General features: G+C 38.7%; 1 protein-coding gene across 1 annotated transcript; it reads left to right on the forward strand.

Annotated features, from left to right (window-relative positions):
* The first annotated feature begins 499 nt into the window (after window positions 1-499).
* On the forward strand, window positions 500-13,731 carry LOC110955293 (inter-alpha-trypsin inhibitor heavy chain H3). The gene is made up of 22 exons (XM_022200227.2): window positions 500-655; window positions 959-988; window positions 1,462-1,485; window positions 3,703-3,857; window positions 3,963-4,067; window positions 4,200-4,362; window positions 4,453-4,563; window positions 4,706-4,834; window positions 6,161-6,277; window positions 6,356-6,524; window positions 6,624-6,749; window positions 6,856-7,037; window positions 7,135-7,320; window positions 7,402-7,541; window positions 7,772-7,932; window positions 9,456-9,485; window positions 9,592-9,660; window positions 11,771-11,884; window positions 12,128-12,329; window positions 12,451-12,623; window positions 12,928-13,039; window positions 13,155-13,731. Exons 1-22 carry the CDS (start codon window positions 542-544, stop codon window positions 13,291-13,293), a joined length of 2,751 nt encoding a protein of 916 aa, XP_022055919.2. The 5' UTR covers window positions 500-541; the 3' UTR covers window positions 13,294-13,731.
* The last annotated feature ends 82 nt before the right edge of the window (window positions 13,732-13,813 follow it).

Genomic DNA, 13,813 nt, shown 5'->3' on the forward strand with positions numbered 1-13,813 from the left:
ACACATGGAAAACACAAATACTTACTTCATATCTATTTAAACACCCTATACTTTCCTTGTTTATGACAATCAACGAAGAACGCAAGTTTCTATCTGTAATATGGGAGAACTGCTACGATGTTATGACACTCTATCATGAATTATCTCAGGCATAAACACCAACATTAAAGTCCATAATTGATGCTTTTTTTAAAAAAAAGAGGAGTAAGATTTGAGCCTCTGGGTGTCGGTTTCATTGTCGTGTAGTCAAATATCTAAACAGGTTCGGTTTCAGTCCAACACACAATCACACACTTGTACATATTCTGCATGTTTGTACCTCATGACCTCCTGCACACTGAGCTCCGGTCTGTTGGTCAATAGTACACACACACACACACACACACACACACACACACACACACACACACACACACACACACACACACACACACACACACACACACACACACACACACACACACACACACTGTCCCTCCCCCTGAGCAGAGAGCTGTTTTCTCAGCAGTGAAGTCAGACAGTGTTCAGTAGAAGTTTGGTCATGTCTGGGCTGCTGGGTGTTCGCCTGCTGCTGCTGTGGGGCTTCGCCTGCCTCTGGCTCTGCAGCTCGGCCTCCGGGGATCTGCTCATCTCCAGGGACAATGAAGCTCTGCAGGTAACTTCACACACTGACCTTTTTGTATTCTGATCTTCACTCTAATTTGCAGTTTTTTATAAATTGGAATTTAATTTTGCCAGCATTCGTTTAACTGTTAGTTCCTGATTCAACCACTAGTCTGTTTTCTTAATAAAAAAAATCAAAGTAAGTTTCAAAACATGCTCCTTCATTACTTTCTCTTTTTTTACTGCTGCTTTATACAGAATGTAAAGTTATACTTTAAGCTAGAATATTGTTCTACCTATATGTTTTGCCCCTCTAATGTCTGTGTTGATCTTGTGTCCTGTATTTGTATTTCAGGAAACAAGAGAAGCTGCCAGAAGACTGCAGGTACTTGGCAGATTCTCTTGATATTCTCTTGATCTGGATGAAACCAGATTGTTAGCTTTTGTTGATGTTAACCATTAGAATAGAATAGAATAGAATTGATCCCTAAGAGGAAATTCTGTTGTTACAGTAGCAAGCAGAAAGAGTAACATAAATATGGAAAAATCTATGCAACAAAGTTCAAAATATACTATGAATGAAAATGTACTAAATTGAAAAATGCATCAAAAAGTGTCAATTGCTTATTGGCGTACTTTACTAGTATTATATATATATATATAAATATAAATATATATGTTTGTTTTAAGTATTAAGTACTGAATCATAACTGCATGCCATAGATTAGTCATTAATAAGTCACATAAAACAACATTCACAGCTTTGTGTGGTATTAAATTTGATTGAATCTATCAGTATCTAAATACAATATCTTCTTTTTCTCTATTTTTTTATTTTATTTTTATTTTGGGTTACAGAAAAGGAGTCCAAATGAGAAAACGGTAAGAGAAAAACCTGTATCTTGGTTAATTAAATAAGAAATATTTAATTCAAGACAACTTTATTTTTCTTATTAGGCCTTATGTCTTTTCTCAGTCAAATTACTTTGTCTAAGATATTGAAATATGATTTGACTACACTCACTTCCTGTCTCTCAGATGTCTGAAATGTCAGATTTTACTTTTATGTTGCTGAAGTTTTGGATCAGTTGTCTTCTTTCTGCCTCATAAGATGCTCTTCACTTTCTTCTTCCTCATCGTAGTCTGCCAGCATTGTGTTTCTGTATTTTGAAGAGTGTGCTTCATTAATCCTGCGTGTCCAAATCTCAGTCTTGCTATTATTATCTTACCTGTTCCTTCATGCATGCCTCATTTCTCCAGTTTTCCTCTGAACTCTGTACTAAAATCATTATTCCTACTGCTTTTGCTACCTTTCCTTCAATCTTTGGTGATGCTTTTTATTTCCGTCCTACGGATGTTAACTTCCAAGTCAACATTAATACCATCTGTGGCTTCCCTAGTCCTGCCTGTTATTTCATTTCCTCTGATTCCAGTGTGTGCCCATAAAAATGTTACTATAACTCCCTTTAAAAGAATGAGAAAGAAACAAAACTGCATATACACAGAGAGCTGATAGGGAAAGAAGAAAAAGGTGAAATTAATTTAAATGAATTAGGGCAGAGCAGAAAACCGAATAAGGTGGGAAAACAAAAAAAAAAAAGGAAGCAAGGTAAACCGCAAAAGACACAACAGGAAAGGAATCTTTCAAACCAAAACCAAAGACCATGGCTGCATTTCTAATCTCACAATTTTTCTTTTAGTACATACGACAGCTGCCCTTGCAAATTAAACCGTTTTATGATGTTTGAATCAAATTGGGACATACTTCTCCATTATAATATTATGCCTTATATGTTTACTGTTGCAGTCTGCTGTGTAAAAATGAGCTTTCATCTGTCTAATCTTGGCACCTCAGGCTTGTTTATAATTGCACAAGGCACCACAACGTACCTGTGCAGAGGATTGTGGTTCAGAATGGCCGGAAAAGCTGGTCTACATATCACAAATCTGACCAGATGGAGTAAGACATCTGCATTTGGTAGACTATGTATTGAGACATACAACATCTTATTCTTGCTGCATATTACTTAGTGGTAGTGTTATATAGATGGGTTGATAGAGAATAAAAGAAAAAAAACACATTTAATCACCAAAATTACATTTAAAATGTAATATAATAACGAATAGACAAGAAAATAATCAAGTAACTAAATAACAAACTGTGAAAATGAGTGATGCTAATATGCTCTTTGATTTCAACTGCTTGTCTTCATTTATCTTTCAACAGTTCTCAGATGATCTGTTTAGACTGTTTCAGTCTGATAACATCTTGAACCAGCAAATAAATTATTGGATCAACAGAGTCCCAATAAAAGATTGATTAAAATTATTGAAAATAACTGTTGCAAACTGTTCCTGTTTAGAGGATTCAGCACTTGTAGGGTTCAGTCAGTGTCATCATGTCTTGTAAACTGTAATGTTTGTTGGTATCTATCAGGACAACTGCAAAATAAAAAATCACTTTAAAATGACCGGAAATGTAATCAACTTGATCGATCAAATAACTGCACGTTACAGGATCAGTTCAGAGTCTTTAAAATCCATCTTTAAACAACACTGAAGGTTTTCTCGCTCTACTCGTTCCTCTTGTTCACCAACAGAAGATCAACAGAAGATCTCTTCTTAACATGCGTTCAGTAGATGTGATGGAAGCAAACATCCTGTCCTCGTTCTGTGTAAAAAAATACATTTAATTGCTTGTCTGGAGTTAAAATAAGAGCTCAGCAGTCTGAATTAGTAAAATGTAATCGAGGAATCGTGTTTACAATACAAAAACATCCTCTGTCTGGGGAAACACAAAAGGGAATTTCAAAATAAAAGGCTTAGCTTTCAAAAATGTTCATTTAATTGGGTTAATTTAGATCACTGATGCCTCTTATTAAATGCAGATAAACAGAAATTTTACACAGGAGATGAACTTGTGAGTTTCTTCACAATTGAAAGCACATTAAGAATGAACAGGAAGAATGACTGCAGCAAGAAAAACGTGTTTTGATGTTCGTATGGATGCCTGACTGTTGTTTTAAGACAATCTTCACTGACTTTTAACCTGTCCTTCAAGTGCTTATAGTAGCACTTAAACCTGTCTTTTTCTCTCAGGTGGAGGTCTACCGTGTGGCAGTCGACTGCACCGTGACGTCTCGTTTCGCCCACACTGTCATGACCTCCATGGCTGTGAACAAAGCAAACGTGTCCCAGGAAATCTTTTTTGAAATGGAGCTGCCCAAAACTGCATTCATCACAAACTTCAGCATGTCAGTCATCCTTTTCTCTCTGGTTTTGACCTCCTTATTACTGACTTGTAGGACAGTGTTTAGCTATCAGTGCTTTCCTTCATGTCTATCTCCTTCTTCTTGCAGGGAAATAGAAAGTAAGATGTATGTTGGAGAGGTGAAGGAGAAAGAGAAAGCTAAGGAACAGTATCGGAAGGCCGTTTCCTCTGGACAGACTGCTGGACTGGTCAAGTGAGTTGATACAAACAAAAATCACAAAAACTCTGTTTAAATCTAATCTAGTCTGTCTTTATGCATTCACAAACTCCTAAATGGATCACTTTAACATTTGCAGCTGTCTGTGATGTCTGTGTTTTATCACAGGGCTTCAGGAAGAAAGATGGAGAAGTTTTCCGTGTCTGTCAACATTGCAGCAGAAAGTAATGTGACTTTCATATTGACCTACGAGGAGCTGCTTCAGAGGAAACTGGGCCAGTATGAGATTCTGACCCGAGTTAAACCTAAAACACTGGTCCAAGAATTTGAGGTGATTCCATTGTCGTGATTAAAATGTGCCTCATGGTGACTTCAAAATAGATGAGTGTCTTGTCTTAAAAATCTTTGCTCTGTGTTCCAGATTGTGACAAACATCTATGAGCCTCAGGGCCTCTCTTATGTTGACACCCATGCAACCTTCCTGTCCAATGAACTGCTCCCCCTGGTGGAGAAAACTGTCACAGACAAAAAGGTACAGTAGATCTGCAAAAGGCCTGTAAGAAACTGTCTCTGGTTTGTGAGCTCCCCCCCCCCAGTTTTTAGAACTACCGCTTCCTTCTCTTCACATTTAATACAACTATTGTAGTGTTGGACTGTGTTTGTCCACTTTGTAGGCACGCATCTCTTTTTCACCAACTATGGATCAGCAGAGGAAGTGTCCGGGTTGTGATGGAACGCTCATTGATGGAGATTTCATCATTAAGTATGACGTGAACCGACAGACGAGCCTCGGGGACATTCAGGTCAGAACTGAAGGCTTCACATATAAAACTACCCAGATAGCAAACTATGGGTGAATCAATGTTGAATCTATGTTGAGACCTAACATCGAAATTATACAGAAAGCGCAAGGTTGATAAAATGTTGAGTCAACGTTTGCTTACAAAGATTACATGTTTGCAAACATAGATTCAACATTAATTAAACATTGACCTGTCAAACATTTTAATTAAACCAAAATACAATGTAGATTCAATGGCATCTTTTAAACACAAACTTCAGTGTTGACAAAATGTTGTTGAATCAACGTTGATCCAACCATCAGTTTTCAACCGTAACCAAAATTCAACCTTCTTAACTCTAATTCAACATTGATTTAACATCTTTTGCTATCTGGGTAAAGTGTGATTTATGGTTGAAAAGCAAACGTTGACTCAACATTTTATCAACCTTGCGCTTTCTGTATAATTTCGACGTTAGGTCTCAACATAGATTCAACATTGATTCACCCATAGTTTGCTATCTGGGTAGAGGGTCCTCAGTAGAGGGATTTACCTGCCCCTGGCGGCCATGATTGAACTGAGCTCCAGTAAATCATTATTCCGTCCAACTCACCATAAAATACACGTTTTCTTTCAGTAGTCATGGTTGACTGGTTGTCCACAGTGCAATGGGTTCTATCCATGTATGTGTTACATGCTACTAGAAATATAATTTCAATATTCAATCAATGTTTTTTTACCTTGAGTTTGGCCTTGAAATATCACCCAAGGTCAAATGTTTTAGATATATGGTTTCTGATATGAACCATGCGTCTATCTGGCACTGTTTTTGAGTTACAGGGCAGTCAAAATGTATGACCTAGAGATTGACCTTCAAGTATCATCCAAGGTTAAATGTAGCCAACAGAATCACCAAAGGAAAGCCCCACCATGATTGCTTATCTGCACCAAATACTATAAATCTACCTTCCATCCTTTTGAAGGTATACAGAATTTTTTAAAAAGTAACCTCTGATTTCTAGAGAAGCTATATTTCTGCTGACTGACCAGAGGAAAAAGTCTTTCTGAGGAGAGGCCATTCTTAGCTCACCTGTAAAGATAAAATATCAACTTGTTCGACCTTAGCACTCCAGCTAGAGACTCTTCACAAGCAGACACACATATGGGACAGATTACTCTGCAGATGCTCCGTGTTAGGGTGAACTATAACTACACAAAGTCACTTCTGAGCTCTTTGTCTGGATGCTAAGTTTTAAAACATTTGAAAATGGCCATTAGGAAACAAGTATTTTCCATCGTTCCTGCATGTGCAGTATGTTGCTGCTCTTATGACTCTGTTTCCTCCAGATCGTGAACGGATACTTTGTGCACTTCTTTGCTCCTCCTGACCTGCCCAGAGTCCCAAAGAACGTGGTGTTTGTGATCGACAGGAGCGGATCCATGAGTGGGATAAAGATGCAACAGGTGGGATGCTGCTCAGACTGTAAATGTGCTTCTAACTTATCACATGATCACATTTTGACCTCTGACCTGCTTTTGCAGACACGGGAAGCAATGCTTGCCATCCTGAAAGACCTCCATGAAGAGGACTACTTTGCCCTCATCCCATTTGACAGCTCCATTGAACCCTGGAAGGAATCACTTATCAAAGCAACCAAGGGGAATGTGGCTGAAGCCATGGCCTATGTCAAGAAGATAAACGACAGAGGAGGTTAATAGAAAATCAGTAGCTTTGAAGTCAAGTCTCATTTTTACTCCCTCCATGAAAGAAAAACACTTCCACACTGTACATACTGTGTTTTCCTTGTAGCCACTGATATCAATGGTGCCGTACTGAGAGGTGTAGAAATGCTGGTCCAAGGCAAACAGAGCAAAACACTACCAGACAGAAGCGTGGATATGATTATTTTGCTGACTGATGGGATGCCAAACGTTGGTAAGCATGAAGAGTGTAGTCAAGGACAAACTTTGTTCGTCTGAGCGCACATTTGATCAGTGTATTTAGCGTTACATTTCTGTGTGTTGTGTCTGTCCTTGTGAAGGAGTGTCTGACACCTCAGTGATCCAGCAGAATGTGCGTTCTGCTATTGGAGGAAATATGTCTCTGTTCTGTCTTGGATTTGGAAATAGCGTGGATTATGGCTTCCTGGATGTGATGAGTCAGCAAAACAAAGGGCTGGCTCGTAGAATCTATGAGGCTTCGGATGCAACACTGCAGCTCCAGGTAGAGGGTTTAAGCTACCAGTATTTATTTATTTTTTGTGGAGGGGTTTGCACACAAATACAAGTAATACAATGTGTGTCTTTTCTTTTTGTTCCAGGGTTTCTATGATGAAGTGTCCAGCCCTCTGCTTTCAGAGGTGGACTTAAGGTATCCTGACAATGTAGTGGAGTTACTGACCACCAACCATTTCAACCAGTTGTTTAATGGCTCAGAGATCGTGGTGGCTGGGCGGCTGATGGACAACGACATGGACAACTTCCTGTTGGAAGTGACTGGCCAAGGGGTGAGGAGAAGGAACAGGCAGAAATACAGAGAGGAGACCCCTGACACTACATCTTTTCTTATTCTTTTCTCTACTTTGTAGTTTGAAGAAGATTTCAAGGTGCAGGGCCAGGCCAAGGCATTGGACTGGGGTGTGATGTACCCAGACGAGAAGTACGTCTTTGGAGATTTCACTGAGCGTCTGTGGGCCTACCTCACCATTCAGCAGCTACTGGACAAGAGGTCAGTTGGAGTGATTTTGCTTTCATTAAAAGATAAGATAAGATAAACTTTATTGATCCCACAGTCGGGAAAGTTCACTGTTACAGCAGCTCCAAATGAGAGAAAAATAGCTTAAAGACACTACAGAATAAACAGAAACACAGATTTCACACATAAAACCTATTGGTTACAGTTTTCAGAGCATGCTGATCTTATAAATCTCATTTGTGGCAATAAATTTCTTCTCACAGCAAAACTGGTGCCTCAGACGAGAAAGCCAACGCCACAGCCAAAGCCCTGGACATGTCCCTGCAGTACAGCTTCGTCACCCCTCTCACCTCCATGGTGGTGACCAAACCTGAAACTGAGGACGGTCCAGACAGCCCCCTTATCGCCGACAAGCTGACTGAGGGTAACCAAAAAAGAGAGGGTTTAAAAAGTTATAGTGGTTGCATGTCATGCTTTTCCCTGTAAATCAAAACATTGCTGTAGTATATTCACAGACAGTACTAGCAAATGAATTCACGTTTTCAACATATTGTTTCATGGTAATAGCTTATATTGAGGAGACAAATGTAACAATCATACACTCAAGTGATGCTTAAAATACCCCCTCTAGTGAAAGTCAAGATTTTCACCTTGTTAATTTTGATCTGGTGGTTTTTACAGACTGGAAGAAGTATCAGCATAGCTTGAGCTAAATAAGAAGTCAACACCATGGCTGAGAATTTCCACACTCAAACTGCAAGTTATGAGCAAATTAAAGACAGTGAATTAATCTTTCTGAAAAGTTGGCAAAACTCAAGCTGACATCACAACTGAAGAGCACTTTTCATCTCATGGTCCAAGTGGCTTTATGTCTGGGCTCCTACTTGCGAACACTAGCACACTTAGATTGTTTTGAAGCTGAAAGAAAAGAGGATTTTTAAAGACTTTGCACGGTTGTTTTTTCTTCTGTCACATTTTTAAGACCCTCTCCTGTGACAATCACGGTTTTATCCTTGTTCATAAGCCAATATGGGGTCTTTTGATCTGCAAGAAGACACTTCACAAACAAAATAAGTGGTCTACATCATGGCTGAGCATTTTCACTGTGAAACCACAGTAATGACCGGAAAACACAGACTCAGACTTCCAGGGTTTCATATGGAACAAACCTGAAGAATCAATACTGTCAGCTTGTATTGAGTTTAACTTTGTCTTCTTCAGAATAGGGTTCTGGTGCATGTCTGAGTTACCCCAATACTTAAAATTGTCAACTGCAGTCGTTTTAAAGTGTTGAGAGTTGTAGGTGAGCTGGTGTGTGGAGCGGCAGAGAGCATCGAGGAGTGGCCTTTATAGATCTGCACATACTGAAGAAAACCACATTTTAGACTTAAATAGAAGCCATTTTAAGGGAGTAAAGCTTCGTTTTCATGGAGCAAATATTTTAAATGCGGAATTCTGATGCACTATTATTAGAAGGGATTTAGCCATTGAATGACTCAAAATCATTTATGACATGAATTAATGTATCATGAATTCTTGTTCCTCACCAAAATCACTTCATGTGTTAAGTTCACATTTAGTAGAGCATCAGCTGAGGAATGGGAATTCACAGTTACTTCATCCACACTCAAGTTTAACTGGATTCCATTAGACACTCATTTGGTAAAAACAAACAACAAAGTACTTAAAATTTCTATGAGATCAGGTTCTGTTATGCTTTCAAAGAGGCCGATCAAATACATGTATCTCAAATAAAGATTTATGTAATTGAAATCCAGCTATTTTGGCTTCATAGTAACTTACAGACTACGTTGATGACTTGTTAATGGTGAACATTAAGGATTTCTGACAATCCCGCTTTATTTCATGCATTAAATCATCATGAGAACAGTGGTTTTAAACTGTATAATGCATCAAGTTGTTTCTGTCTTTGTGTGTTTTTCACAGTGCAAAGACAACTGGCAGAAAAAATGAGTGGTAAGACAGTAATTTTCTTCTTACGATATTGCTCAAGAAAGATTTCTGAGATTGAATCAGTGTAATGTGTTGCTTTTAACTTGAATTTCACTGCTCCTGTGTGTAGCACGCCACTACGGTTATGCGAGAAGTCCACCACGTCTGGCACATTACCCACCATCACCCACTTATTTTGGTAAGTACATTTTAACATCTATCTGTCAACTGTCAGATAAATCACCATGACATTTTCTACCAACATTCATGGTCCTCAGCGGAAGAGTTCCAACTATTGTAGAAGTAACTAACTCTTTATATCGCAGCACCACACTCATATCTTTTATCTAAATCTTGATCTATGCTTTGAAATAGCTCAACATCTGCTGGACAGATTGGCACAAACTTTTGCAGACATTCGCTGTTGTCAGATGATGATTACTAACCATGTGTCATGTAGTGCCACTGAGACATTTCTTGCTTCAAGAAAACATTTGTCTTCCCCCATACAAGCAGTTATGAATCTCTCAGAATGAAATTAATGCTATATGTGATCCCTTACAGCTTTTTAAAAAGCATTTACCCTCCCTTTTTTGTTGCTTTTCAACATTAATTCACGGTCAATTTATTGTGACTTTTTTGACAAGACTTTAAAAGATTCTTTCATGTCAAAGTGAAAACAAACTTCTAGAAAAAATATAAATTAAAATATAAAACACAAAATAAGTGATTGCATAAGTATTCACCTCCTTCAAGTGAGCATTTTGTAGATGCACTTTTGGCCTCAAAGTATTGATCCTTGGTAGATAGGGCTCAGTCAGTTTTGCATATCTAGACATTGCAATTTTACATCATTTTTCTTTGCAAAACTCCAGATGTACAGATGTACAGGGATCATGAATGAACAGCCATTTTTAGGTGGCTGTGTGCTTTTAGGCCATTGTCTCGCAGTACTTTTGCAGACTGGTTGTCCTCTAGGGTTTCTCTGTGCTTTGCTGCATTCATTTTAGCCTCTACTTTAGCAAGCCTTTCAGTGCTCCACGTCATGATGCTGCCACCACCATGCTTCCATCAAACATAGCGTATAGTCTGATGGGCAAAAAGATTCTTATTGGTCTCATCAGTTCAAAGAACCTACTTCCAGGTGACTTAAGTCTCCCCCATGCCTTGTCTAAAACTCTGGTCAAGATTTAATATTAGCTTTTTTCATCAGTGACTGTCTCTTAGCTTTGAATGGTGAAGGACAGGCAACAGCTGTTAGATGAACAGTCGCTCCCATCTCAGCCCCTGGAGCTTTTAACTCCTTCAGAGAAGTCATAGTTTTCTTGGTGTTCTCACTCAGTACTCTCTTTCTTTCTCTTTCTTTTTTTCATTTCTTAATGATGGATTTAACTTTACTCTAAGGGATATTTAGTGACTTGGATTTTTTTTTTTTTTGCATCCATACCCTGACTTATGTTTTTAACCCTTTCACTGAGTTGCCTGCAGTGTTTTTGTCTTCATGGTGTAGTTATAACCAGAAGCACTGATTCACCAGTGGCTGGACCTTTCAGATGCAAGTGTCTTTATGTCACTGTAAAGGGGGTGAATATTTCTGCCGTCACTTATCTTACATTTTAGATTTTTGATTTGTTGATGTTAACATTGTCTAAATCTGTTTTCACTTTGACATGAAAGAGCTTTATTGTGAAGTCTTGTTTTTTAAAAAAAACTAACAAAAATTGACCATGATTAAGTATTGAAAAGCAACAAAAAGGGGGAAACTACCAAGGGAGGTGAAAACTTTGGATACTGCACATCATCCCATGAAGTTCAGCTGTACTTTCTGTTACTGCTAGCAGCATGATGAACATGGATAGATAGATAGATAGATAGATAGATAGATAGATAGATAGATAGATAGATAGATAGATAGATAGATAGATAGATAGATAGATAGATAGATAGATAGATATTGATATCATGCTAGTAATACACATATGATGAGAGGTTTCTAGCTGACACTCCCAACATAGTAACAACATACACACTTTCCTTCGACCTTCCTATACTTGTATTTTGAGTGCACATTATTTGCCAAAAACAGATAAGATAAAATTTAATTTGATTCACAACATTATTTTTTCCAAGGTTTCTGCAGATATTGAGTTATCATAAATCATTTTGACCATGTCAATCATGAGAGCTTTATCTGCTAGTGTGGCTCCAGACTTTCAGTCTTGTTGACATGTAGCTATCAGCATGTTATTCCTATAGAGAGTCTTATCCATTGTGTTTATTCCTGTGTTGTACTGTGGTGTCACCTGCAGTGGACGGCGATCCTCATTTCATGATAGAGCTCCCTGACAGAGACGACGCTCTGTGCTTCAACATCAACGACAAACCAGGAACTATTTTCAATCTGGTCAGAGATGCACAATCAGGTCAGCTGAGTCCTGGCAACCATCATGACTTTCTCATATCAAAAGTCTAAAATACAGTCCCTGACATCCTTTTAGCTTTTAATGAATACTTTCTTAGACCAAGGTTTACATCGTATGTTGATGTTTTTTTCTCTCACTTTGGACATGTCTTGTACAGGAGAAGTATGCTCACACAGTATGTGCTAGGAAAATCCTGTTCTGCAATTAGACAGTGACTGAGTGGATCCCACTATGTTTATTCAGGTATTTTGGTCAATGGCCAGATCATTGGAGACAAGAAGATTCCCCCCGATGGGAAAATCAACACCTATTTTTGGCGTTTTGGCATCGTCCATAAGACTCTGGGGGTCCGACTGGAGGTGAACACTCAGGACATCTCAGTGTTCCAGGATGGCAAACGGATCAAGCTGCCTTGGTCTGATACATCTTCTCTCAAAGGACCCAAGTGAGTCGTTGTATTGTTACAACAGCCAACGCAGATATCCTTGTGTATGAAGAATATGAAAAAGTGAAATTCTAGTACAGGTAAAGTGATTATCTTCTTCGTTCCTTCTTCTCTTCTACAGCGTCGATCTTCTCGTGACCAAAGACCGAAGCCTTAAAGTGACTCTAAAAGATTCAGTAAAGTTTGTGATTCTGCTACACAAAGTGTGGGAGAAGCATCCTTACCACCGGGACTACTTGGGTTTCTACACCCTGGACAGCCACCTCTTGTCCCCATCAGTTCATGGCCTTCTAGGTATAACATGTCATGAATTATTAAGAACTGCATGGTGTAGCAGGCAGAGAGAAGATTTTTCACTGAGGTTATTTATTCTAAGCTCAAATGTGCTTCTAATGTGACATGCAGTAGTTTATGTATTTCTGTACTTGTTTATAGATACAGTTGAAATATAGAGCTACTTAACAACTACAGGACCATGATTCTTTCTGACATTACAGTGTAAGAGATGTAGTCAAGCTGAAATGATTTTTATTCCCCTCTGCAAGAGATACATGGTTATTTTTCAAAGTGATGCTTTATATTGCGGCTCTTCCTCCAGGTCAGTTCTATCATGGGATTGAGTATGAGGTGACAGACCTGCGTCCAGGAGAATTCCCGGAAAAACCAGACGCCACCATGTTTGTGAAAGGACAAGAGCTCAATGTGACCAGGTACAATAAATGGCCCAGATGTTAGAGTTTGTATGGAACCTAAATGTGTGAATGCTTGTTGCTTTTTTTGAACAATCTGATTTTGTCCACATGAAATATGTTTCTTGGTCCACAGAGGCTGGCAGAGAGACTTCAGGCATGATGTGAAGAACGGAGAAAACGTTCCCTGTTGGTTCATTCACACTAACGGAACAGGCCTCATTGACGGAGATGCAACAGACTACGTTGTGTCAGGCCTTTTTAAAACAGTTTAAACACAGGTTTCACATCCATGACTGTCATTGAAATCATCGAATTTACAGTGTAATTATTCAAATCTACCTGCAGTAACATCACAAGTGCTCATCATGTATCTGAAGGACAACAGGCTTCACTCGCAGTGTTTCATTCACAATTTCAGAATAATTCCCCTTAAATATGTTGGTTTTCTTTTAGTTTTTCATTGTTTCCAACATTGTGGGAGATATCCAACAACAGAGTCAATAATGGCCGATTTCAAACTGATACATCTTCTTTGATTGTTTTTGTGATGTTTTTTCATCCTGGTCTAACTGTGTGCTATCGCCAGGAGCTGACAGGTTGTAAAATGGGATCCAAAGGCAACTCTGCTAAAAAAGTCTGGAGTCTGGTATTGTTGATTTGAAGTCCTATTTCACATGACACCTAATAAATGTTACCATCATTATGACAAACTGGTGAGCGTTTCTTCATGGTTGGTGCAAAAACAATACTAGAAAAGCACTCAGAGAGTGCAGACCTCTGCCAAGGATAGAG

The sequence above is a fragment of the Acanthochromis polyacanthus genome, chromosome 5 (assembly GCF_021347895.1).
Source record: "Acanthochromis polyacanthus isolate Apoly-LR-REF ecotype Palm Island chromosome 5, KAUST_Apoly_ChrSc, whole genome shotgun sequence".
Classification (NCBI taxonomy): domain Eukaryota; kingdom Metazoa; phylum Chordata; class Actinopteri; family Pomacentridae; genus Acanthochromis; species Acanthochromis polyacanthus.